The 22185-nt window shown below is 40.4% G+C and overlaps 1 protein-coding gene and 1 pseudogene across 1 annotated transcript; one reads left to right on the top strand and one right to left on the bottom strand.

Moving 5' to 3' along the window:
* The first annotated feature begins 13499 nt into the window (after positions 1-13499).
* LOC127668489 (60S ribosomal protein L24-like) lies at positions 13500-15247 on the top strand (annotated as a pseudogene).
* On the bottom strand, positions 14270-14722 carry LOC127668879 (high mobility group protein B1-like). Its single transcript, XM_052162705.1, has one exon. It carries the CDS (start codon positions 14720-14722, stop codon positions 14270-14272), a length of 453 nt encoding a protein of 150 aa, XP_052018665.1.
* Positions 15248-22185: the final 6938 nt, after the last annotated feature.

Here is a 22185-nt window from a genome sequence, read left to right as displayed (position 1 = left end):
TTTCCTGAGTTTTTGACCTTAGACATTCTGACTGGTGTAAGATGAAATCTCAGGGTTGTTTTGATCTGCATTTCCCTAATGACTAAGGATGTTGAGCACTTCTTAAGGTGCCTCTTGGCCATCCGAATTTCCTCAGGTGAAAATTGTTTGTTTAGATCTGTACCCCTTTTTTTAATAGGGTTATTTGGTTCCCTGGGGTCTAACTTCTTGAGTTCATTGTATATATTGGATATTAGCCCTCTATCAGATGTGGGGTTGGTGAATATCCTTTCCCAATTTGATGGTTGCCATTTTGTCCTTTTAACAGTGTCCTTTGCCTTACAGAAACTTTGTAATTTTATGAGGTCCCATTTGTCAATTCTTGATCTTAAAGCATAAGCTATTGGTGATCTGTTCAGGAACTTTTCCGCTGTGCCCATGTCCTCAAGGGTCTTCCCCAGTTTCTTTTCTATTAGTTTCAGTGTGTCTGGTTTTACATGGAGGTCCTTGATCCACTTGGAGTGAAGTTTAGTACATGGAGATAAGAATGGATCAATTCGCATTCTTCTGCATGCTGACCTCCAATTGAACCAGCACCATTTGTTGAAAAGGCTATCTTTTTTCCACTGGATGTTTTTGGCTCCTTTGTCGAAGATCAAGTGACCATAGGTGTGTGGATTCATTTCTGGATCTTCAATTCTATTCCATTGGTCCACTTGTCTGTCACTGTGCCAATACCATGCAGTTTTTAACACTATTGCTCTGTAGTATTGCTTGAAGTCAGGGATACTGATTCCTCCAGAATTTCTTTTGTTGTTGAGAATAGTTTTAGCTATCCTGGGTTTCTTGTTATTCCAGAGGAATTTGAGAATTGCTTTTTCTAACTCTGTGAAGAACTGAGTTGGGATTTTGATGGGGATTGCATTGAATCTGTAGATTGCTTTTGGCAAGATGGCCATTTTAACTATATTAATCCTGCCAATCCACGAGCATGGCAGATTTTTCCATTTTCTGAGGTCTTCTTCGATTTCCTTCTTCAGAGACCTGAAGTTCTTGTCATATAGATCTTTCACTTGTTTGGTTAGAGTCACACCAAGATACTTTATATTGTTTGTGGCTATTTTGAAGGGTGTCATTTCCCTAATTTCTTTCTCAGCCTGCTTATCCTTTGAGTATAGGAAGGCAATTGATTTGCTTGAGTTGATTTTATAACCAGCCACTCTGCTGAAGTTGTTTATCAGCTGTAGGAGTTCTCTGATGGAGGTTTTCGGGTCACTTAAGTAGACTATCATGTCATCTGCAAATAGTGATAATTTGACTTCTTCCTTTCCAATTTGTATCCCCTTGATCTCCTTATGTTGTCTAATTGCTCTATCTAGAACTTCAAGTACTATGTTGAAAAGATATGGAGAGAGAGGACAGCCTTGTCTAGTCCCTGATTTTAGTGGGATTGCTTCAAGTTTCTCTCCATGTAGTTGATGTTGGCTACCGGTTTGCTGTATATTGCTTTAACGATGTTTAGGTATGGGCCTTGAATTCCTGTTCTTTCCAAGACTTTTAGCATGAAAGGATACTGGATTTTGTCAAATGCTTTCTCTGCATCTAATAAGATGAGCATATTTTTTTTTCTTTGAGTTTGTTTATGTAGTGGATAGCATTGATGGACTTCCTTATATTGAACCATCCCTGCATCCCTAGGATGAAGCCTACTTAATCATGGTGGATGATCCTTTTGATGTGTTCTTGGATTCGGTTGGCAAGAATTTTACTAAGTATTTTTTCATCAATATTCATAAGAGAAATTGGCCGGAAGTTCTCTTTCTTTGTTGTATCTTTGTGTGGTTTTGGTATCAGCGTAATTGTGGCTTCATAGAACGAGATGGGTAGAGTTCCTTCTGTTTCTATTTTGTGGAACAGTTTAAAGAGTATTGGTGTTAGGTCTTCTATGAAGGTCTGATAGAACTCTACACTGAAGCCTTCTGGTCCCATGCTTTTTTTGGTTGGGAGACTTTCTATGACCCTTTTTATTTCCTCGGGTATTATGGGACTGTTTAGTTGATCTATTTGATCCTGATTTAGTTTTGGTGTCGGATATCTGTCTAGGAAACTGTCCATTTCCTCCAGATTCTCCAGTTGTGTTGCGTATAGCCTTTTGTAGTAGGATCTAATGATTTTTTGTATTTCCTCAGTTTCTGTTGTTATATCTCCCTTTTCATTTCTAAGTTTGTTTATTTGGATATTATCTCTGTGCCCTTTGGTTAGTCTGGCTAAGGGTTTATCTATCTTGTTGATTTTCTCAAAGAACCAGCTCCTGGTTTTGTTGATTCTTTGTATGGTTCTCTTTGTTTCTACTTGATTGATTTCAGCCCTGAGTTTGATGATTTCCTGCATTCTACTCCTCCTGGGTGAAATTGCTTATTTTTGTTCCAGGGCTTTCAGGTGTGACATTAAGCTGTTAGTATATGCTCTCTCCATTTTCTTTTTGGAGGTACTCAGGCCTATGAGTTTTCCTCTTAGCACTGCTTTCATTGTGTCCCATAGATTTGGGTATGTTGTGTCTTCATTTTCATTAAGTTCTAAAAAGTCTTTAATTTCTTTCTTTATTTCTTCCTTGACCAAGGTATCATTGAGTAGAATATTGTTCAGTTTCCACATGTATGTGGGTTTTCTGTTGTTTTTGTTGCTATTGAAGACCACTTTTACTCCATAGTGATCTGATAGGAGGCATGGGATAATTTCAATCTTCTTATATTTGTTGAGGTCTGTCTTGTGACCAATTATATGGTCGATTTTGGAGAAGGTACTATGAGGTGCTGAGAAAAAGGTATATTATTTTGCTTTAGGATAGAATGTTCTATATATATCTGTAAAGTCTAATTGGTCCAAAGCTTCCATTAGTTTCATTGTGTCCCTGTTTAGTTTCTGTTTTCCTGATCTGTCCATTGAAGAAAGTGCAGTGTTGAAGTCACCCACAATTATTGTGTTAGGTGCAATGTGTGCTTTGAGCTTTAATAAAGTTTCTTTTATGAATGAGGGTGCCCTTGCATTTGGAACATAGATGTTCAGGATTGAGAGTTCTTCTTTTTGTATTTTTCCTTTGACCAGCAAGAAGTGTCCCTCAGAGTCTCTTTTGATGACTTTGGGTTGAAAGTCAATTTTATCTGATATTAAAATGGCTACTCCAGCTTGTTTCCTGAGACCATTTGCTTGTAAAATTGTCTTCCAGCCTTTTACTCTAAGGTAGTGTTTGTCTTTGACCCTGAGGTGTGTTTCCTGTATGCACCAAAATGTAGGGTCCTGTTTATGTATCGAGTCAGTTAGTCTATGTCTTTTTGTTGGGACATTGAGTCCATTGATGTTAAGAGGTATTAAGGAATAGTGATTGTTACTTCCTGTCATTTTTGACGTTATTTTTTAAATTTGATTGGTTAACTTCTTTTGGATTTGATGAAAGGTTACTATCTTGCTTTTTCCAGGATGAGGTTTCCCTCCTTGTATTGGTGTTTTCCTCCTATTATCCTTTGTAGGGCTGGGTTTGTGGATAGATATTGGATAAACTTGGTTTTGTCATGGAATATCTTAGTTTCTCCATCTTTGGTGATTGAGAGTTTTGCTGGATATAGTAGTTTTGGCTGGCATTTGTGTTCTCTTAGAGTCTGCATGAGATCTGCCCAGGATCTTCTAGCCTTCAGAGTCTCAGGTGAAAAGTCTTCTGTGATTCTGATGGGTCTTCCTTTATATGTTACTTGGCCTTTTTCTTTTACTGCCTTTAATATTCTCTCTTTGTTTAGTACACTTGGTGTTTTGATTATTATGTGACAGGAAGTATTTCTGTTCTGGTCCAGTCTGTTTGGAGTTCTATAGGCTTCTTGTATATTCATGGGCATCTCTCTCTTTAGGTTAGGGAAGTTTTCTTCCATAATTTTATTGAAGATATTTGCTGGCCCTTTAAGTTGTAAATCTTCACTCTCATCTATGCCTATAATCCTTAGGTTTGGTCTTCTCATTGTGTCCTGTATTTCCTGGATATTTTGGGTTACAAGCTTTTTGCATTTTGCATTTTCTTTAACTGTTGAGTCCATGGTTTCTATGGTATCTTCAGCATCTGAGATTCTTTCTTCTATCTCTTGTATTCTGTTGTTGATATTTGCATCTATGTCCCCTGGTTTCTTCCCAAGGCTTTCTATCTCCAAAGTTGTCTCCCCTTGAGTTTTCTTAGTTGTTTCTACTTCTGATTTTAGATCCTGGATGGTTTTGCTTAGCCCCTTCACTTGCTTGTTTGTGCTTTCCTGTAATTCTTTAAGAGATTTTTGTGTTTCCTCTTTCATGACCTCAGCCTGTTGACCAAAGTTCTCCTGTATTTCTTTTAAGTGATTTTTGTGTTTCCTCCTTATTGGCTTTTGTATTCTCCTGAATTTCTTTCAATGATTTTGCTGTTTCCCTTGCAAGGGCTTCTAACTTTTGATCCATTTTCTCCTGAATTTCTTTAAGTATGTCCTTCATGTGTTTCTGTACCAGCATCATGACCAGTGATTTTAAATCCAAATCTTGTTTTACTGGTGTGATGGGGTATCCAGGACATGCTGTTAAAGGAGAATTGGGTTCAGATGCTGCCATATTGCCTTGATTTCTGCTAGTGACGTTCCTGTGTTTGCCTTTTGCCATCTAGTTCTCACTGGTGTTAGTTGATTTTGTCAATGCTGGACTCACCAGTGCAAGCTGCCTCTTCCCAGGTGGCCTCTGGTGCACATCTCACCTCCTGCACTGCCTGGAGACAGGGTGCTGTTGCCCAGGCTGTTCAGATCCCGAAGCAGATACCTGAAGGTTCCCGCTGGTGCCCGCTGGATTCACCAGAGCACACTGACTTCTCCCAGCCGGCCTCCCGGAAGCCCCTCTTGCTTCTTGCAGGACCTGGAGATGTGGCGTTGCTGCCCAGGCTGATCTGGATCCGGAAGTGGAGAGATCTGAGGGCTCCTGCCAAAGGCCTCAGGACTGGAACCTAAGCTCAGTGCCACCGGAGCAAGCTGTGCACTCCGGGTGCACACCAGGTCTCCTGCAGTTCCTGGAGACCGAGTGTTGTGGCTCAGGCTGTTCAGATCCCAAAGCAGACACCTGAAGGCTCCTGCCAGCGCCCGCTGGGTTCTCCAGAGCACCCTGACTTCTCCCAGCTGGCCTCCTGGAAACCCCTCTTGCCGAAACCTGTTCTTTTAAAAAAAAAAAGTCAGGATTTATATAAAAGACTCAAAAAATAGACGAGGTAAGACACTATAAGAAAACAAGTTAATGATCACAAACAAAAGTTCCAAAAACTCTGAAATATAATCAATAGCATAAACCTATAAATGCACGGGGTAGAAGAAGCTGAGACAAAGTCTAAAAATATAACACTTTATTCAATGGAATTGTCGCAGAATATTTCCCAAGCCAGGAGAAATGAACAGCCAAACACAGGAGAGCTACAGGATCCAAAACAGACTTGGCCAGAGAAAAGCTTCTCTATATCATGCCTTAGTCATAATCTCAAAACCACAATATAAGAATAAGTTTATTTCCTAGTCAAATATGAGTGGTCATGGCCCAGGGGCACAGTTTCAACTTACTCCAAATGCCATTGCAGCAGTGATTACAGTTTTGTGGAGTTTTAAAGTAACAGGACTAAGAAAGTCATAAATCATGATACTTTAAAAATACAGTGGTGGAAACATCAGGTGGGAAATCGCTGCTGTAAGCCTCAGATACTGTCTGATGACATTCTTAGGTCTGGAGTGGCTGGAAGCCAGTGTTTTGTTAAATGAATGCACTCCAGAGAGTTTACTTAACAGTCTCAAAGATTTTATGTCAGACACTGAGGAGGGAAAGGATTAAATATTAAGGATGCTTAAGAGAGTCCAAGAAAAATTTTAATTAGTCTGTGGACCAGCCTCTCCACAACCATTGAAGTTTTAATCAGATGATTAGTTTTGTGAAAAGTTTAACATAAAGTGTAGTTTCTTAGGAAATAACATTAAAAGTTGTAAGGGAGAAGTTGTAACTCACCTAAGGCAAACAAATGCTAATAATACCACATTCCTCATTCGGAACCCTAAAAACATGTAAAAATACACATCTAGCTTTAAAAGTAAATAAATGGCCATCATTATTTTATACCTAGCCCAATTATCCATTTCAAGACAAGTATATGCTAAGACAATTAATGATGACTAAGTTGTCAAATAATAGACAATTCTTACAGAAGTGCTATATATGATTGGTTTGGGGATTGTTGGGGTTTGGTTGTTTATTTTTTTTTGTCTGTTTGTTTTGGGAGATCTATATTATAGATTCACAAAGCCTTTCAAAATGAGAGACTTTTAAACTGAAAGTAAGAAATTTTCCTTCTTATATGGGGCTATCTTTCCAGCCTGCTAAGCAGATAACTCCTACTTGCATCATTGTGTGGGGCAGTGGGCTGTGATAGGCAGCCTGGTTTCTGGTTGAGCTAGTTTGGAAACTCAAGTGACCCTGCAAGGGATAACTCTGCAAGGGATGGTAGGCATTGAGCCACGCTCCTGGACACCAGGCTCCTGACCTGGCCGCAGCTCTCCATAATTCTGTGACCATCAGTCGAGTAAGGACAATGCCCCAAGCCCTTCCATAGGTAGAGGACATGACCACATGTCTTGTGGCCTCAGGACAGATCTCCATTTTAATGAAGCACCTAAAGGCCTGGGGGCTTAGCCAATAAACTCTCCTTCCCAAACACTCCTCCCTGCAAAAAGTATTTAACCCCAGGCCCGCCCTGAGAAAGTGGGGTATGGTTTTACTCACTGCCACTCTCCACCATAACAATAATGCCTTAAAACCATAGACTGTCTCTTTTCATCTGGATCTGCCGTGGGAAGCAATGGAACAGGTCTTCACCTAAAGAGCCGGCTGTCTCATATCCTGCAGGAGGACTCTCAGTGCTGTGCTCCCAGCCATGGCCTCCACCAAGCCAAGCCACCTGCTGAACAAGCCAAGTACTCTCTCCTCCCTCTCATCCCCTGTGGAACCTAGCCAGAGTGCCCCTTTGGCCAGTTCTGCCCATGGGCTCCTCCTCTTCTCAGCACTTCTGCAGCTCCCAGCAGCACCTGGGGTGTCCAGGAACCTGGGAACCAGACTGTCCTGGCCGTTCTGCAGGCCCAGGACACCCCCCCAAGTCAGCCAGATTATGCTCCCTCACACCTGGATCAGGGTCCTGCAGCTTCACATAGCCCATACCTACCCAGAGCCAGGGTGGGGTGGGGCTGCAAACACAGTCAAAACTTCCCACATCCTGCCTCCTGACTGGCCCAAGTCCCAAGCTGACACAGGACACCATTAACCCCACAGGGTTTCAGTAGAAGTGAGTTGACACCTGTCCAATCACATGTGTAAAATAGTGATAATTACAGTGAAACCAAATGTTTAAGTTAAAATGACTCTGAGGACTAAAATAGGTAACATTAAAAAAAAGATGTAGGAGAGTTATTTTTTGTTTCTACAACAAAATACCATGAGTAAAATCCACTTAAGAAGGATTATTTCATCTCACAGTTTCAGACAGACTCCATAATGATTGGGAAGGCATGGGGGGAGCAGGCAGCCACAGCAGGATGCTAGACAATCACATCCCAACCCCAACCTCACATGGACACACATGCACACAGAAAGAGAGAGACAGAGAGGGACAGAGACAGATCGCAGAGTGAACTGGAGCTGGTCAAGGCAATAAACACTCAAAGTCCCCCTCCCAGCCCCCAACCCGATGACATACTTCCTCCAGCCAGACTCCATATACTAAGTTTTATAACTTCCCCAAACATCACCACCAATAGGGGAACAAGTGTTCAAATACTTGAGCATGTGATAGATGTTTATCATTCAAAACACCACAACAAGGCACCAAAAAAGGTGTTTATTTCAAAGTTTGCCTGTGATTGACTCTGAGAAATTATGTCACACTGGCTGTAATAATACCACAACCTGTCTCGATTCCCTGCTGGCTGAAGTGTCTAGTTAGAATTCATCCACCAAGGGGTATTTTTATACTTTATTTGTGACTAATCCACACTATCAGTTACAGTTCATGAGCTGGTAGAGGAAGAGAACTGCAATTTTAAGTAGCAACCATTGTATTACAAGGGATTTTGTTTGTTTGTTTGTTTGTTTTTTAGCTGATAGAACATCTTTAATGAGTTTTAAAATTGTAACTTATGCAAAACTTTGGCACTCAGCACAGAGACAAATTAGGCATCAAAATAAAACATGGGCATAATTTCATGTTCTGAATCTAATCACTGGTGATGCGTATGGTATTTCCTTTGGCATTTTCACATCTGCTGTCAGGAATGAAGACCAAAACATAAACACCGACATATAGAGACATCTACATACTTCTTTTCTAGCTAGCAATCTTCTCGCCCATCATCCTGCTTTGACTGTTATCTATCTTACATCTACATCAAAATTCGCAAATATGTGTTGTGATCTTCATTTTTTCAATGTATTTGCAGTGTTTTCAGCTCTTTTTTTTTACTTATTTTTTCTATTTACATTGCAAATGATTTCCCCTTTTCTGGGTCCCTACTCCCCGCAAGTCCCATAAGCCCTCTTCTGTTCCCCTATTCTTCCGTCCACCCTTTCCCACTTCCCTGATCTGGAATTGTGAGTCCCAGGCTAGCTTAGAGCTTACCAGGTACCCAAGATCAAGCCTGATGTTCTCCTTCTCCCCTACCTCCCACATGCATACTTTACAGATATGCACTACCAAATTTAAGCAAACTATGTGCATTAATGCAATACTTTTCACTCCTTTCTGCATCTGCATTTTTAGAGTTTAAAAAATAGGGAGAGCTTTAGCAGATGTGAAGTGGCTGGGTTGTAAAAGGCACTTGCTATGCAAGTGTGAAGCTCTGAGACCAGTACCCAGCACCCCTATAGAAAGCTATATAGGAAGCGTATATCATAATCACAATGTTAACAAGGTGGAGACAGAAAATCCCATGGAGCCAGCTACCCAAGCACAATTAGTGTGAGCTCCACATCCTCAGAGAGGAACTTTGGACAGATCCTGGGGACAACATCCAAGGTTAACTTCAGGCCTCCATTTGTGCCGACACACATTCACACACCCCTCTTTTTTTTTTCATTTTTTATTAGATATATTCTTTATTTACATTTCAAATTATTTCCCCTTTCCTGGTTCCCCCTCCCCAAAAGTCCCATAAGCCCTCTTCCCTCCCCCTCTTCCCCAACCAATCCCCTCCTGCTTCCCTGTCCTGGTATTCCCCTACACTGCTGCTTCGAGCCTTTCCAGGACCAGGGGCCTCTCCTTCCCTCTTCTTGGGCATCATTTGATATGTGACTTGTGTCTTGGGTGTTCCAAGCTTCTGTGTTAATATCTACTTATCAGTGACTGCTCCACACACCCTTCTTATGCATGTATGCACACACACACAAGCATATGTGCCTGCACTTACACACACACACACACACACTAAAGAGATTATATCAGTTGCCAGTGGTCACATATGTTGCTGAATATGCATTCTCTTGATTTACTAAATGATCTTTTCTTGATATTGTTCTTAGCTCCATCAGCCCATCTATTTTGGGTTACAGAGTCACTACATGATACTACTCTGGAGGAGAATAGTGGCAGCTCATCCAGACAGACAGTCGTAGTTCTAAAGTAGGAGAATTATGTCTAGAAACCGATGCATGTGGTTGTGTTTTCAAGAAAAGTTTGAAAAGTAATTATTGTAAAATATTTCAACTTATTGATAAGAAACTTAAAATGACATGACAACTGTAACTAACCAAGAGTCACGAGTCTCTAACAGGGATCCAGAGAGGAGACTGAAAGTTTCTCCCTGTTTAATTTGGAAAGGTCATATTTCTAGTTATTATTCTCCTAATAAAATAAATTTAGTTAATTCCCTCGTTTTTAATTAAATTTTAGCTCACTGATAGGCCATTACTGACAAATGGATATAATTTATTGTTTTATGGGGAAGAATGAAATACTACGCAAGTTTGTGTTAGATGGCAATATATTCTATTTAGAATGTAGGTATTATCTCATTTTTCAGTAATAATTTCTCAGAGATATTTTAGAGTCTAATTCACTGTGACTCTCAGCTGTGAGGGAAAATGTCATACTCCCTTCTCTAAGGCCTTCCTAGCTTGTGTGGTGAATACATTAGCCTATCCTTTTAGCCATTTCATAATAGGCCAGGAAGATCCAAAAATAAAGAGCATTTAATGAGGATCACCTAGACATTTCAGAAATAGTATCTGACTGGTAAATGTCCTGCTGTCTCTTGAGACATCCTTTCCCTAGTTCTCTCAATCTCTCAGGCTCTCTCTCTCTCTCTCTCTCTCTCTCTCTCTCTCTCTCTCTCTCTCTCTCACACACACACACACACACACATACACATGTGCAAGTACACATACATCTTTGGTTTTTTTCACTCCATCTTTCTCTTGCCCATGATTTGTTAGCATTTTTAATTAACATTATATAACTGACAAAAATACTAATCTCTTCACTTTATATTTCCATTTTTCAGCTGCTTCAGTTTGCTCTGTGATAACATCAGATCACACCTGATAGCTCCCTTCATCATCACACTGGTGACATTACCAAGACCTATTAATGAGACTTGCATGTCCTTTTATTTAAAGTAAATGGAATCCTCTAAACTAAGACACTTACAACTGCTTATAACTCTGGGGAGGAGACATGCCATAGCATTTTTTTCTACACAGTAAAATGGTATTTTTTTTCTTTTTTTTTTCTAAATTCTTTGTTTACATTCCAAATGCTTTCCCCTTTCCCAATACCCCCCACCCCATATGTCCCATACGCCATGTCTACACCCGTTCTTCAATCACCTCCCTCCTTTTTTCTCTGTCCTGGTACTCCCCTACAATACTGGATCAGGCCTTTCCAGGATCAGGGCTCTCTCCTTACTTCTTCATGGGAGTCATTTGATATGCTACTTGTGTCTTGGGTATTCAGAGCTTCTGGGCTAATAAATATCCACTTATCAGAGATTGCATTCCATGTGTATTCTTTTGTGATTGGGTTACCTCACTTAGAATGATATTTTCCAGATCAAACCATTTGCCTACAAATTTTGTGAATTCATTGTTTCTAATTGCTGAGTAGTATTCCATTGTGTAAATATACCACATTTTCTGTATCCATTCCTCCTTTGAGGGACATGTGGGTTCTTTCCAGCTTCTGGCTGTTATAAATAAGGCTGCTATGAACATAATGGAGCATGTGTCTTTATTGTATGCCGGGGAATCCTTTGGGTATATGCGCAGGAGAGGTTTAGCAGGGTCCTCCGGAAGTGTCATGTCCATTTTCTGAGGAACCGCCAGACTGATTTCCAAAGTAATTGTACCATCTTACAGCCCCACCAACAGTGGAGGAGGGTTCCTCTTTCTCCACATCCTCGCCAACACCTGCTGTCTCCTGAGTTTTTGACCTTAGCCATTCTGACTGGTGTGAGGTGAAATCTCAGGGTTGTTTTGATTTGCATTTCCCTAATGACTAATGATGTTGAGCACTTCTTAAGGTGCCTCTCGGCCATCCGAATTTCTTCAGGTGAAAATACTTTGTTTAGATCTGTACCCCATTTTTAAGTTTTCTTCCATAATTTTATTGAAGATATTTGTTCGCCCTTTAAGTTGTAAATCTTCACTCTCATCTATGCCTATGATCCTTAAGTTTGGCCTTTTCATTGTGTCCTGGATTTCCTGAATATTTTGGGTTACAAGCTTTTTTGCATTTTACATTTTCTTTGACTGTTGAGTCTATGGTTTCTATGGTATCCTCAGCATCTGAGATTCTTTTTTCTATCTCTTGTATTCTGTTGTTGATATTTGCATCTATGGCCCCTGACTTCTTCCCAAGGTTTTCTATCTCCAAGGTTGTCTCCCTTTGTGATTTCTTAGTTGTTTCTACTTCTGTTTTTAGATCCTGGATGGTTTTTCTCAGCTCCTTCATTTGTTTGTGTTTTCCTGTAATTCTTTAAGAGATTTTTGTGTTTCCTCTTTCATGATCTCAGCCTGTTGACCAAACTTCTCCTGTATTTCTTTAAATGATTTTTGCATTTCCTCCTTATTGGCTTCTATCTTTTGACCTGTAGTCTCCTGAATTTCTTTTAATGATTTTTGTGTTTCCCTTGTAAGGGCTTCTAACTTTTGATCCATTTCCTCCTGAATTTCTCCAAGAGATTTATTTATGTCCTTCATGTGTTCCTGTAACAGCATCATTTGCTTTTAAATCCAAATCTTGTTTTGCTGGTGTGTTGGGGTATCCAGTACTTGCTATTAATGGAGAATTGGGTTCAGATGCTGCCATATTGCCTTGATTTCTGTTAGTAACGTTCCTACGTTTGCCTTTTGCCATCTAGTTCTCACTGGTGTTAGTTGGTCTGGTGCTTCAACCTCCTTTGAGCCTATAAGGCTATTTCCACAACAGTGGATGGCTGGTGCTTCAACCTCCTTTGAGCCTATAAGGCTATTTCCACAACAGTGGATGGCTGGGTTTCCCCTGGCACAGATAGCTGATGTGTTGCCCTCCTCTTGGGTGTCGTAGGAGCCCTGGTGTGTCCTGCCCCAAGCAATGTTATGCTTGGGTTGTCTCTGTGGACTGAACCTGGTACTGCCCATCTGCTCTGTCAGAGAGCGAAGATGGCAGTGAGGATCCCACAGGGCACTGGTCCCATGCCTGGCTGGCCCACTGAGGAACTTCTGCCCTCCCAGGTCCTAGGTGCAGGCAGCAGCCTGCAGCTTGGTTGTCTGCATCCTCAAAGGTCTTATACTCCGATAGTTCAGTACCTGGGGTCACCTGTCTCATCTGGCTGGGAACAAAGATGGTGACTCCCCATAGCATTTATAAGAAGAAAAGAATACAAGGAATAGAATGGAATAATTATGTAGTTCTCTATCAGAGTGACATTTTGACTCCCAGTTGAATGCCGGAATGACAATCACAAAAATTAAAAATAATGCCAGTCCTAGCCTCATTCAGCTGTCCCCTAAATATAACAGAGTGAACATTGAAGAAGAAGAGAAGAAGGAGGAGGAGGAGGAGGAAGAGGAGGAGGAGGAGGAGGAGGAGGAGGAGGAGGAGGAGAAGGAGAAGGAGAAAAGGAGAAGGAGAAGGAGAAGGAGAAGGAGAAGGAGAAGGAGAAGGAGAAGGAGAAGGAGAAGGAGAAGGAGAAGGAGAAGGAGAAGGAGAAGGAGAAGGAGAAGGAGAAGGAGAAGGAGAAGGAGAAGGAGAAGGAGAAGGAGAAGGAGAAGGAGAAGGAGAAGGAGAAGGAGAAGGAGAAGGAGAAGGAGAAGGAGAAGGAGAAGGAGAAGGAGAAGGAGAAGAAGAAGAAGAAGAAGAAGAAGAAGAAGAAGAAGAAGAAGAAGAAGAAGAAGAAGAAGAAGAAGAAGAAGAAGAAGAAGAAGAAGAAGATAGGGGCCATCTTTTCCCCAACAGGCTGGCAGCTATCAACATGCAGGTTGAGCTGTACACTTTCAGGGCTACCAAGATCTGCTCTGGACACAGCCAGCACTATGCCAGGACCACCTGCAAGGTTTTCCAGTTTCTTTTTTTTTTTAATAAAAAAAATTGTATTTACTTAGAAGCATTCAGAACATCAACAAAACAGCCACTTTATTTTTTTTGCAATTACAGAATGGTATTCAGTTGACAGAACAATTATCTTTGTATAAGCTGCATCAGAGACTACTGAGGATGAAAGAAATAAAACCCCAAAATAAAACCAAAAGGAAAAAAAAAAACAAAAACAAACTCCAAACTTCTGTCCCCATATATAACTAATTTGTGCTGTGCACCAACACAAACTTGCTTTAAATTTCCATGCCAAATTACAACCCCCAGACTGTACCAGACAAGGTTAGTGATTATTGAAAATACCACTAAGACAGGGCACTAAGACACATTCAGTAGTGTGTTAACTATACAAAAAAAGACACTGTACAGTTTAAAAAGAAATCTTACACAGCCTTACATTTCGATTTTTTTCTTTAAAAGGAGTGAGTTGTGTACAAGGGGGTTAAATACTTTATAGACAAGAAAAAACTGCACTAGAACTAACTTATCCATCATCATCTTCTTCATCTTCATCTTCCTTTTCTTCCTCCTCTTCCTTATCCCCTTCATCCGCCTCCTCATCTTCCTCTTCCTTCCTTTTCTTGTTCCTTTCAGCCTTGACCACCCCCCTTTCTCTCTGTAGGCAGCAATCTCCTTCTCCTACTTCTCCTAAAGCTTGGCAGCCTTCTCGCAGGGCTTCTTGTCATCTGCTGCAGTGTTGTTCCACATCTCTCCTCGTTTCTTTGCAACATCACCAATGTATAAGCCAGGATGCTCGCCTTTGATTTTGGGGTGGTACTCAGAACAGAACAAGAAGAAAGCATAAGGAGACCTCTTGGGTACACTGGGGTCCTTGAACTTCTGTTTGGTCTCCCCTTTGTGGGCAATGTAGGTTTCCATCTCTCTTTCATAACGAGCCTTGTCAGCCTTTGCCATATCTTCAAATTTCCCCTTTTCTTTAGCAGACATGGTCTTCCACCTCTCTGAGCACTTCTTGGAGAACTCTGAGAAGTTGACAGAAGCATCCGGGTGCTTCTTCCTGTGCTCCTCCCAGCAAGTTTGCACAAAGAATGCATATGAGGACATTTTGTCTCTCAGCTTCTTAGGATCTCCCTTGACCATGTTTAGTTGATTTTTCTCTGCAAGGCACAGAGTCGCCCAGTGAGTCACCTAGAGTCACCGCCCTGCTCTCGCTTGCCCTTGGCGCTATCTCTATGGAGCTCAACTACTGCAATGACTGGGAGAGCAGGAGCCATGGTTTTCCAGTTTCTAAATTTAAAATATGAGTCCACATTTCTTTCTGAAAGGAATCCTCAGCAGTGAAACTGGACTGTCCTCTACAGAAAGGACAATTGGTGGAAATTCCAAAGAAAAGAACCTGCCATGCAGTCAAATTCCATCCAGCCATCACTGGTGCAGCTCTTGCTGATATAATGGCCAAGAGGAATCAGAAAAGGTAAGTTAGGAAATCTCAGCGAAAACAGACTCTAAGGGCTGCCAAGGAAGCAAAAAACAGCTGAGCAGGCATCAGAGAAGACAGCAATGGCTGCTCCCAAGACCCTTACAAAGACAGCACCTAAACAAACAAACAAACAAATAGTGAAGGCTCTGAAGATCTCTGCTCCTGGAGTCGGTGGGAAATGCTAACTTGGTAGATCAGAGTTTAAAATAAAGATCTGCCTCTAACTCTTAAAAATAGATAGGTAAAGTTTTAGACTGTGTGTGACATTACTCACTGAGTAGCCATAGCTTAGAATTTCTTCCTATTTTGAAGCTGGCTATGATTTTAAGATTTTCTATATTATTCCAGCCACTTCTACCCTGCCCAAGACATTCTGCACATTGTAATATCCACTCCAAAAAAAAGTCTCACTAACTTATGATTTAGAATTTTGCTTCATCATATAAATTCAACATTATCCATTGTCCTACTTGGCTTTACTTGTCAGCGTGAGACTACCTAGAGTTTCAGTTGAGAAATAAGAAAGGTAATCAATCATGGGTCTGCAATAGAGCCACCCAGCAGTGTTCTAACATGGCTTCTGCTTCAAGTATCTACTTGAATTCCTTCTCTGAATTCCCTCAATGGTGGACTAAGGAACCAGAGCCTTACCTATCATCATACATTCAAATCTGCTGGTTCCTTAGCTGGTTAAAGAAAGCCTTTCTTTCCCCCATGTTTTTGGTCCTGGTATTTGGCACTGCAAAAGTCAGGAAAACAGCCACTGCTGTTTCAATGATATTTTCCCACCACTGTTCTTACCTTTGCCATACAAAAGTTCTAGGATTTGATGCAACACTGTACATCTGGTTTTCTTTCTCTGCCTACCCATTAGGCCGTATTCAAAAGTTCTTTGTAGTGTGGAGATTTCTCTCTATGTTTTCTTATAATAGTTTTATTTTTAGGTCTTACATAATACATTTTCAGCAGATTTGAATTATGATGATAGGTAAGGCTCTGGTTCCTTAGCTATGCATAGGAATGGGTTTCTTTGAAATCATGTATTCAGGTTCAATTGTGTGTTCTTGCATCTTGACATCAAAACATATATAAAAGAAAACAACTCAAGAACCAAAAATCAGCTGAACCAATTTGGAAAATGAACAAAGACAAAAAGAGAATGAACATTCGATGCTTTTACAGAAGAGTCATACATTCAAAGCCATCTGTTACTACAGTTCAGAAAATCCAATGCCTTCTTCTGAAGTCCATAGGTACCAGGAATACACATAGTACATGCACATACATGCAAATAATGAATTTCATCACTTCTTGCAATGAGAACATCTATAGATTTTAAGCTTCCATTCACACAATACAGATTAAATAACTATAGTACATATTATAGCATATGGTAAAAATAAACCAGCATTTTTATGTACTCATCAAAAAGATATCATCACACTGTCATTTTTTAAAGTTGCCAAGTATTACTCTATAATGCTTATGCATATATATAAAAGAACTATATAGATATCAACATTACTCATATAGATGATATGTAAAGACAGATGGTAGGTAGATGATGGATGATAGATAGATAGATAGATAGATAGATAGATAGATAGATAGATAGATAGAAAGATAGACAGACAGATAGATAGATAGACCATACATACATACATACATACATACATACATACATACATACAGGATCTTAAAAGCTGGAACAGATGGACATATTAATGGTTCCTTCTAGAACTTGCCAGTGAGGTGCCTGAAAGATTTAGGAAATTTCAGGGCTGGAGAAATGGCTCAGCAGTTAAGAGCACTGATTGCTCTTCCGAATTTCCTGAATTCAAATCCCAGCAACCACATGGTGGCTCACAACCATCTGTAATGAGATCTGACACCCTCTTCTGGTGGGTCTGGAGACAGCTACAGTGTACTTACATATAATAAATAAATATTTTTTTTAAAAAAAGATTTAGGAAATTTCACTTATAACCTTATTGCTTTTAGACTATTTTAATATGTTTTTTACTAGTAACTATAACTAATTTGAAATACAATTAGAACAAATTTTGATATTGCACAATATGACAGTGTGCATGCCCTCACATTTTGTTGGGGACAGCACTTACAGTTAATTTCTCATGGACAAAAATGTGACAATAGCTTCCAAAATTAAAACTTGATACAACAATTCCTTCTCTAAAGCTTTGTTCTACAGTTATTCTAGTATGACCACAAGAGAGGAACTGCAGTGACAGAAGTATGAAATAATAAATGGTGAAATTCACAGGAAATAAATGCAGCTAGAAAAGCTTCATCCTGAGTGAAGTAACTCAGACCCAAAAAGGCAAACATAGTATGATTCTCTTACATGTGCATGTTATCTTTTAATCCTTTGATAGACATGCTATAGTCCATATAATCGTAAATGTTAGGTTTAAAGGAAGAGACTTGAGGGAAGGGAAGGATTTACAATGAAGGGGAAATAAACTATACATTAGGGGAGATTCAGAGAGTAGAATAAGAGGACTAAATGGAGAAGAGGAAGGAGTAATAAAGGAAGGAATATATGGAAGACAGAAATAAGGGCCACTTGAGAGGTCATGTGGAACATGGAAGAAGTTTATTAGAATATATACATGTATAAAAGAATTATAAGCAAAATCACTAAGTAGTAGGGAACACAAAACCTCTACAAGACATCTCTGGCCAATAAATCAATCCTATAATGACAGTAATGGGTTACATCTGATTGAATTGATGGTCAAAAGGGCCCCAAGAATACCCCCAACCAACTCATGTGATTGCCAAGGCTATTGTTTGCTTTCTACAAATTAATCAGAAGACCCTATTGCCAAAGACCATATCTACATATCTCATTAAACTAAACATGGAGAAGTCAAACAGGTGCCTGACTAGAGTCTTTACCCATAGAAACCATGGTACTAGAAGTTACCCTGCATAGTACCAGAGAATAAAAAAATATCAACCCACCAATAAAACTGTTCAATGCACAGTGGTGATTTTCCTGCATTGCACACTGGTGCAATAATGGATGAAAGTTATAGGAGTGATCACCCACAATCTGATTGTATTTAAAGCCCTATCCATGAACTGGAACTCATACCTGACATTACTTAGGTAACCAAATCACTGGGACTAGATAAGCTATGAACCCAGGGGGGAAACCAAACACTGTTGTTCTACTAAAGGAACAGAGTAATACAGTCATTCCTAATGACACTACTATAACTATAGATCAGTGATTTACTCAGCCACTATCAGTAAAGGTAAATGGATGGAAACTAATACAAAGTTCCAGAACTAGACAATGTGTGGAGAGTAAGAGACCTTGGAACAGTCGGTCATAACTCAGGACTCAGAGAACTATACAGAAGAGAAGGTGGAAAATATTTAGAGTTAGTTTGGATAGAGGACACCAAAGAAAACAAAAGGGCCAACACACATGTGAATTCAGAGATTGTGGCAGCTTGCATAGGTCCTACATAGGTTCAAGCCAGACAAGGTCCAAGTACTCACAGGGAGAAGTAGAGAAAAGCACCTATCCCTAACCCACAATTTGTCTCCAATTTGTTAATTACTTGCAAAGGAAAAATTAGTTTTTCCAATGAAGCCTCATTAGATATACAAAACATACATCAGAGCAGGCCACATGCCCAGAAATTGAAGGCAAACACAAATCAAACTCAATGTTATTTTTGGAGACATTTTTGTTTGTTTCATAATGCTTTGTTTGGGCATTTTGCTTATTATGGTTTCTGATTCAGGGGCAGGTATTAAAGGGTGTGTGTGTGTGCGTGTGTGTGTTCTCATGCTTTTTCTGTTTGTTTTATTCTGGTTTGCTTGTTTGTTTTGTTTTGTTTTTTCAAGACGGATAAGGCTGTGCTTTATTACATGCATAATTACAAATCTGTGCTAAGTGAAAATGTATAAAGCAATGGCAACTCAAGTTTAAGCCACATAGAGAAAGGACTGGACGATCCCATTAACCCTTCTGCTAATGTCCATTCCATTGCCTTGACCAAGACTGTTTTCATTTCTTAACAATTTGCATAGCACTTACTTGTCAAAGTGCTTTCCACTCATTGTCTCAGTTTATCCTCACAACAACCCTGTGTAGTAGGTAGGGCAATTTACATTATCCCCATTTTGCAGATGGGAACACTGAGGCACAGAGCAGTTAAGATCTTGAGGCTAGGTAGTAGAAGCATAGGGAATACAAACCAGGTCACCTAACTCCCCAATCTTTTTCTTCCCTTTTTACACTGTCACTATATGTGACAAGGGAGCAGAGCAAAGTGAGCAGTAAGCCACAGCTTTGGATTGGGCTGTGTCTATGAGCACGTGAGGTTAAAGCTACAAAAGCGTGGCTGAAAGATTGGCAACCCTCTGATGAAAGACTGGTCTGAACAGCTCAGCACCAAGCTTCCTGGGGAAACTCAGACTGCCTTAGCTTTGGTTGAAGCTCATTTCTGGATGCCAAGCAACTGCATATATCTATGCATAAGTTTCATCTGAACTTTGACCACCTCTTAGGAATTCAAGTGTTCAGTCAGACAGATTTTCTTTGGCTGCTATGACTGAAGCCAGTCCTCCAAATGATCTTCCTATAGAGAAATTCACATGGTGCCCATGGGCTGAACCCTGGCCCTTTGGATCCTCCTGGCTTCAGTGGCTCACCCAATAGCTGGTATCAGTCTGTTGGTTCCTCAGAAAACTGGGTATGATACTACCAGAGGACCCTGTTCTACCACCCCTGGGCATATGCCCAGAGGATTCCCCAGCATGTAATAAGGGCACATGCTCCACTATGTTCATAGCAGCCTTATTTATAATAACCAAAAGCTAGAAAGAACCCAGGTGTCCCTCAGTGGAGGAATGGATACAGGAAATGTGGTGTATTTACACAATGGAATACTACTCAGCAATTAAAAACAATGAATTCATGAAAATATTAGGCAAATGGGTGGAACTGGAAAATATCATCCTAAGTGAGGTAACCCAATCACAAAAGAAGACACATGGTATGCACTCACTGACCAGTAGATATTAGCCCAGAAGCTTGGAATACCCAAGACACAATTCACATATCAAATGATGCCCAAAAAGAAGAAAGAACAAAGTATGGATACTCTGATCCTTCTTAGAAAGGGGAACAAAATACCCACAGAAGGAGATACAGAGACAAAGTGTGGAGCAGAGACTGAGGGAAAGACCATCCAGAGACTGCCCCACCTAGTGATCCATCCCATATAGAGTTACAAAACCCAGACATTATTATCTATGACCAGAGCCGGCTATAGTTGTCACCTGGGAGGCTCTACTAGTGCATGACAAATACAGAAGGGGACACTCTCAACCAGCCATTGAACTGAGCACAGGATCCCCAATGGGGGAGCTAGAGAAAGGACCCAAGGAGCTGAAGGGGTTTGCAGTGCCATAGGAGGAGCAAAGTTATGAGCCACCCAGTACTCCCAGAGTTACCAGGGACAAAACCATCAACCAGAGAGTGCACATGGAGATACCCATGGCTCCAGATGCATAGGCAGCAGAGGATGGCCTTGTTAGACACCAAAGGGAGGAGAGACAGGTCCTGGAAAGGCTTGAGGCAGCAGTGTAGGGCAATACCAGGACAGGGAAGCAGGAGGGGGTTGATTGGGAAACGGGGAGGGGAGATGGCTTATGGGATTTGGGAGGGGGCAAGCAGGAAAGGGGAAATCATTTGAAATGTAAATAAAAAATATATCTAATAAAAAATAAAATTAAAAAAATAAAAATGGGAAGAGAGTTGAAGGTAGGCAAAAGGGCAATCCGCCTCTGCCTCTTCTTTTGCTCCCCCTCCATGCATTTGTTAGTTTTTATTTGCCTGTTTGCTTTTAAAGGAGAAAGAGAAAAGAGGCATGGAGTTGGGTGGGTTGGGAGGTATAGAGGATCTGGGAAAAGATTAGGGAGGGAAGCCTAGATTAGAATATGTTGTGTATGTGGTGGTTTAAATAGGAATGCCCCCCCATAGGATCATGTATTTGAATGCTTGGTCATTAGAGTGTGGTGGTAATTGACAGAAAATGTGGCCTTGTTGGAATAGATGTGGCCTTGTTGGAGGAAATGTGTCACTAGAGGTGGACTTTGAAGTTTCAAGTGCTCAACCCAGGCCTTTTCTTTGTATCTCTGTCTCTCTTTCTCTGTCTCTCTGTCTCTGTCTCTCTCTCCTCCCTCCCGCTCTTCCTCCCTCCCTCCCCCCACCCACTGATCTGCTACCTCTCCAGCAGCAGACATATCTGCCTGCACATCACCATGCTTTCCACCATAATGATAAGGGACTAAACCTCTGAATGTAGGCAAGCCTCAATTAAATGATTTCTTTTTATTGTAAGAGCTACCATGGTCATGGAGTCTCTTCAAAGCTATAGAACACAAAAAATATTTTTTTCAGTGAAAAAGGAAATACTGTATTGAAAAGGAAAGAAAGAAATGGAAATCAACCCAAATATCAGTCAGTGGTACAACAGAAATGAACAACTATGTCTTTGTCAAAGACCATCTGTGTGGTTAAAATTCAACATACACCTAAATAAAGAAAGCATGCTAAAAGAAATGGCTTTGTGTGTTAAAGATAAATAACCAATATACACTTTCAAATGCAGAAGATAATTTTAGAAATAGTTAAAAGAGTTGGTAATTAGTTTTCTCCTAGAGATAGCCTAAGGAGAGATGTGAAGACTTAATTTTACTATACATCCTTTATGTCTTTTAAATTATGTGTTTATTATAATGTTAATCAGAAAACTAATGCCAGGCATGATGACACCCATCTGTAATCCCAGCACTTGGGGAATAGAGATAGGAGGGTCAGTTCAAGGGTACCCACAGCTACAGAATGAATTCAGGACTACGTGAGAGCCCATCTCAAAAATAAATGAATGAGTCAATATTTATTTCTTAAAAATTGTTGCTAAGAAACTGTTGATAGCAGCCACAGATTTTTGGGTTCAAGAATCACTTGAACCTCACTGTTGCAATAGACAAGGGGAAAGTGGGTGGAAAGTGAGGCCTTCAATAGGCTACTGTTTATACATTTTCTGAGGACTCCCACTCTTACAGACCATTA

Source organism: Apodemus sylvaticus, chromosome 18 (assembly GCF_947179515.1).
Source record: "Apodemus sylvaticus chromosome 18, mApoSyl1.1, whole genome shotgun sequence".
Classification (NCBI taxonomy): domain Eukaryota; kingdom Metazoa; phylum Chordata; class Mammalia; order Rodentia; family Muridae; genus Apodemus; species Apodemus sylvaticus.
The sequence above is the reverse complement of the archived record's forward strand: the minus strand, read 5'-3'. Positions and strand labels throughout refer to the sequence as shown.

What these genes read in the sequence shown, in the direction of transcription:
- LOC127668879 (XM_052162705.1), bottom strand. Translation starts at nt 14,722, where the DNA reads ATGGTCAAGGGAGATCCTAAGAAGCTGAGAGACAAAATGTCCTCATAT.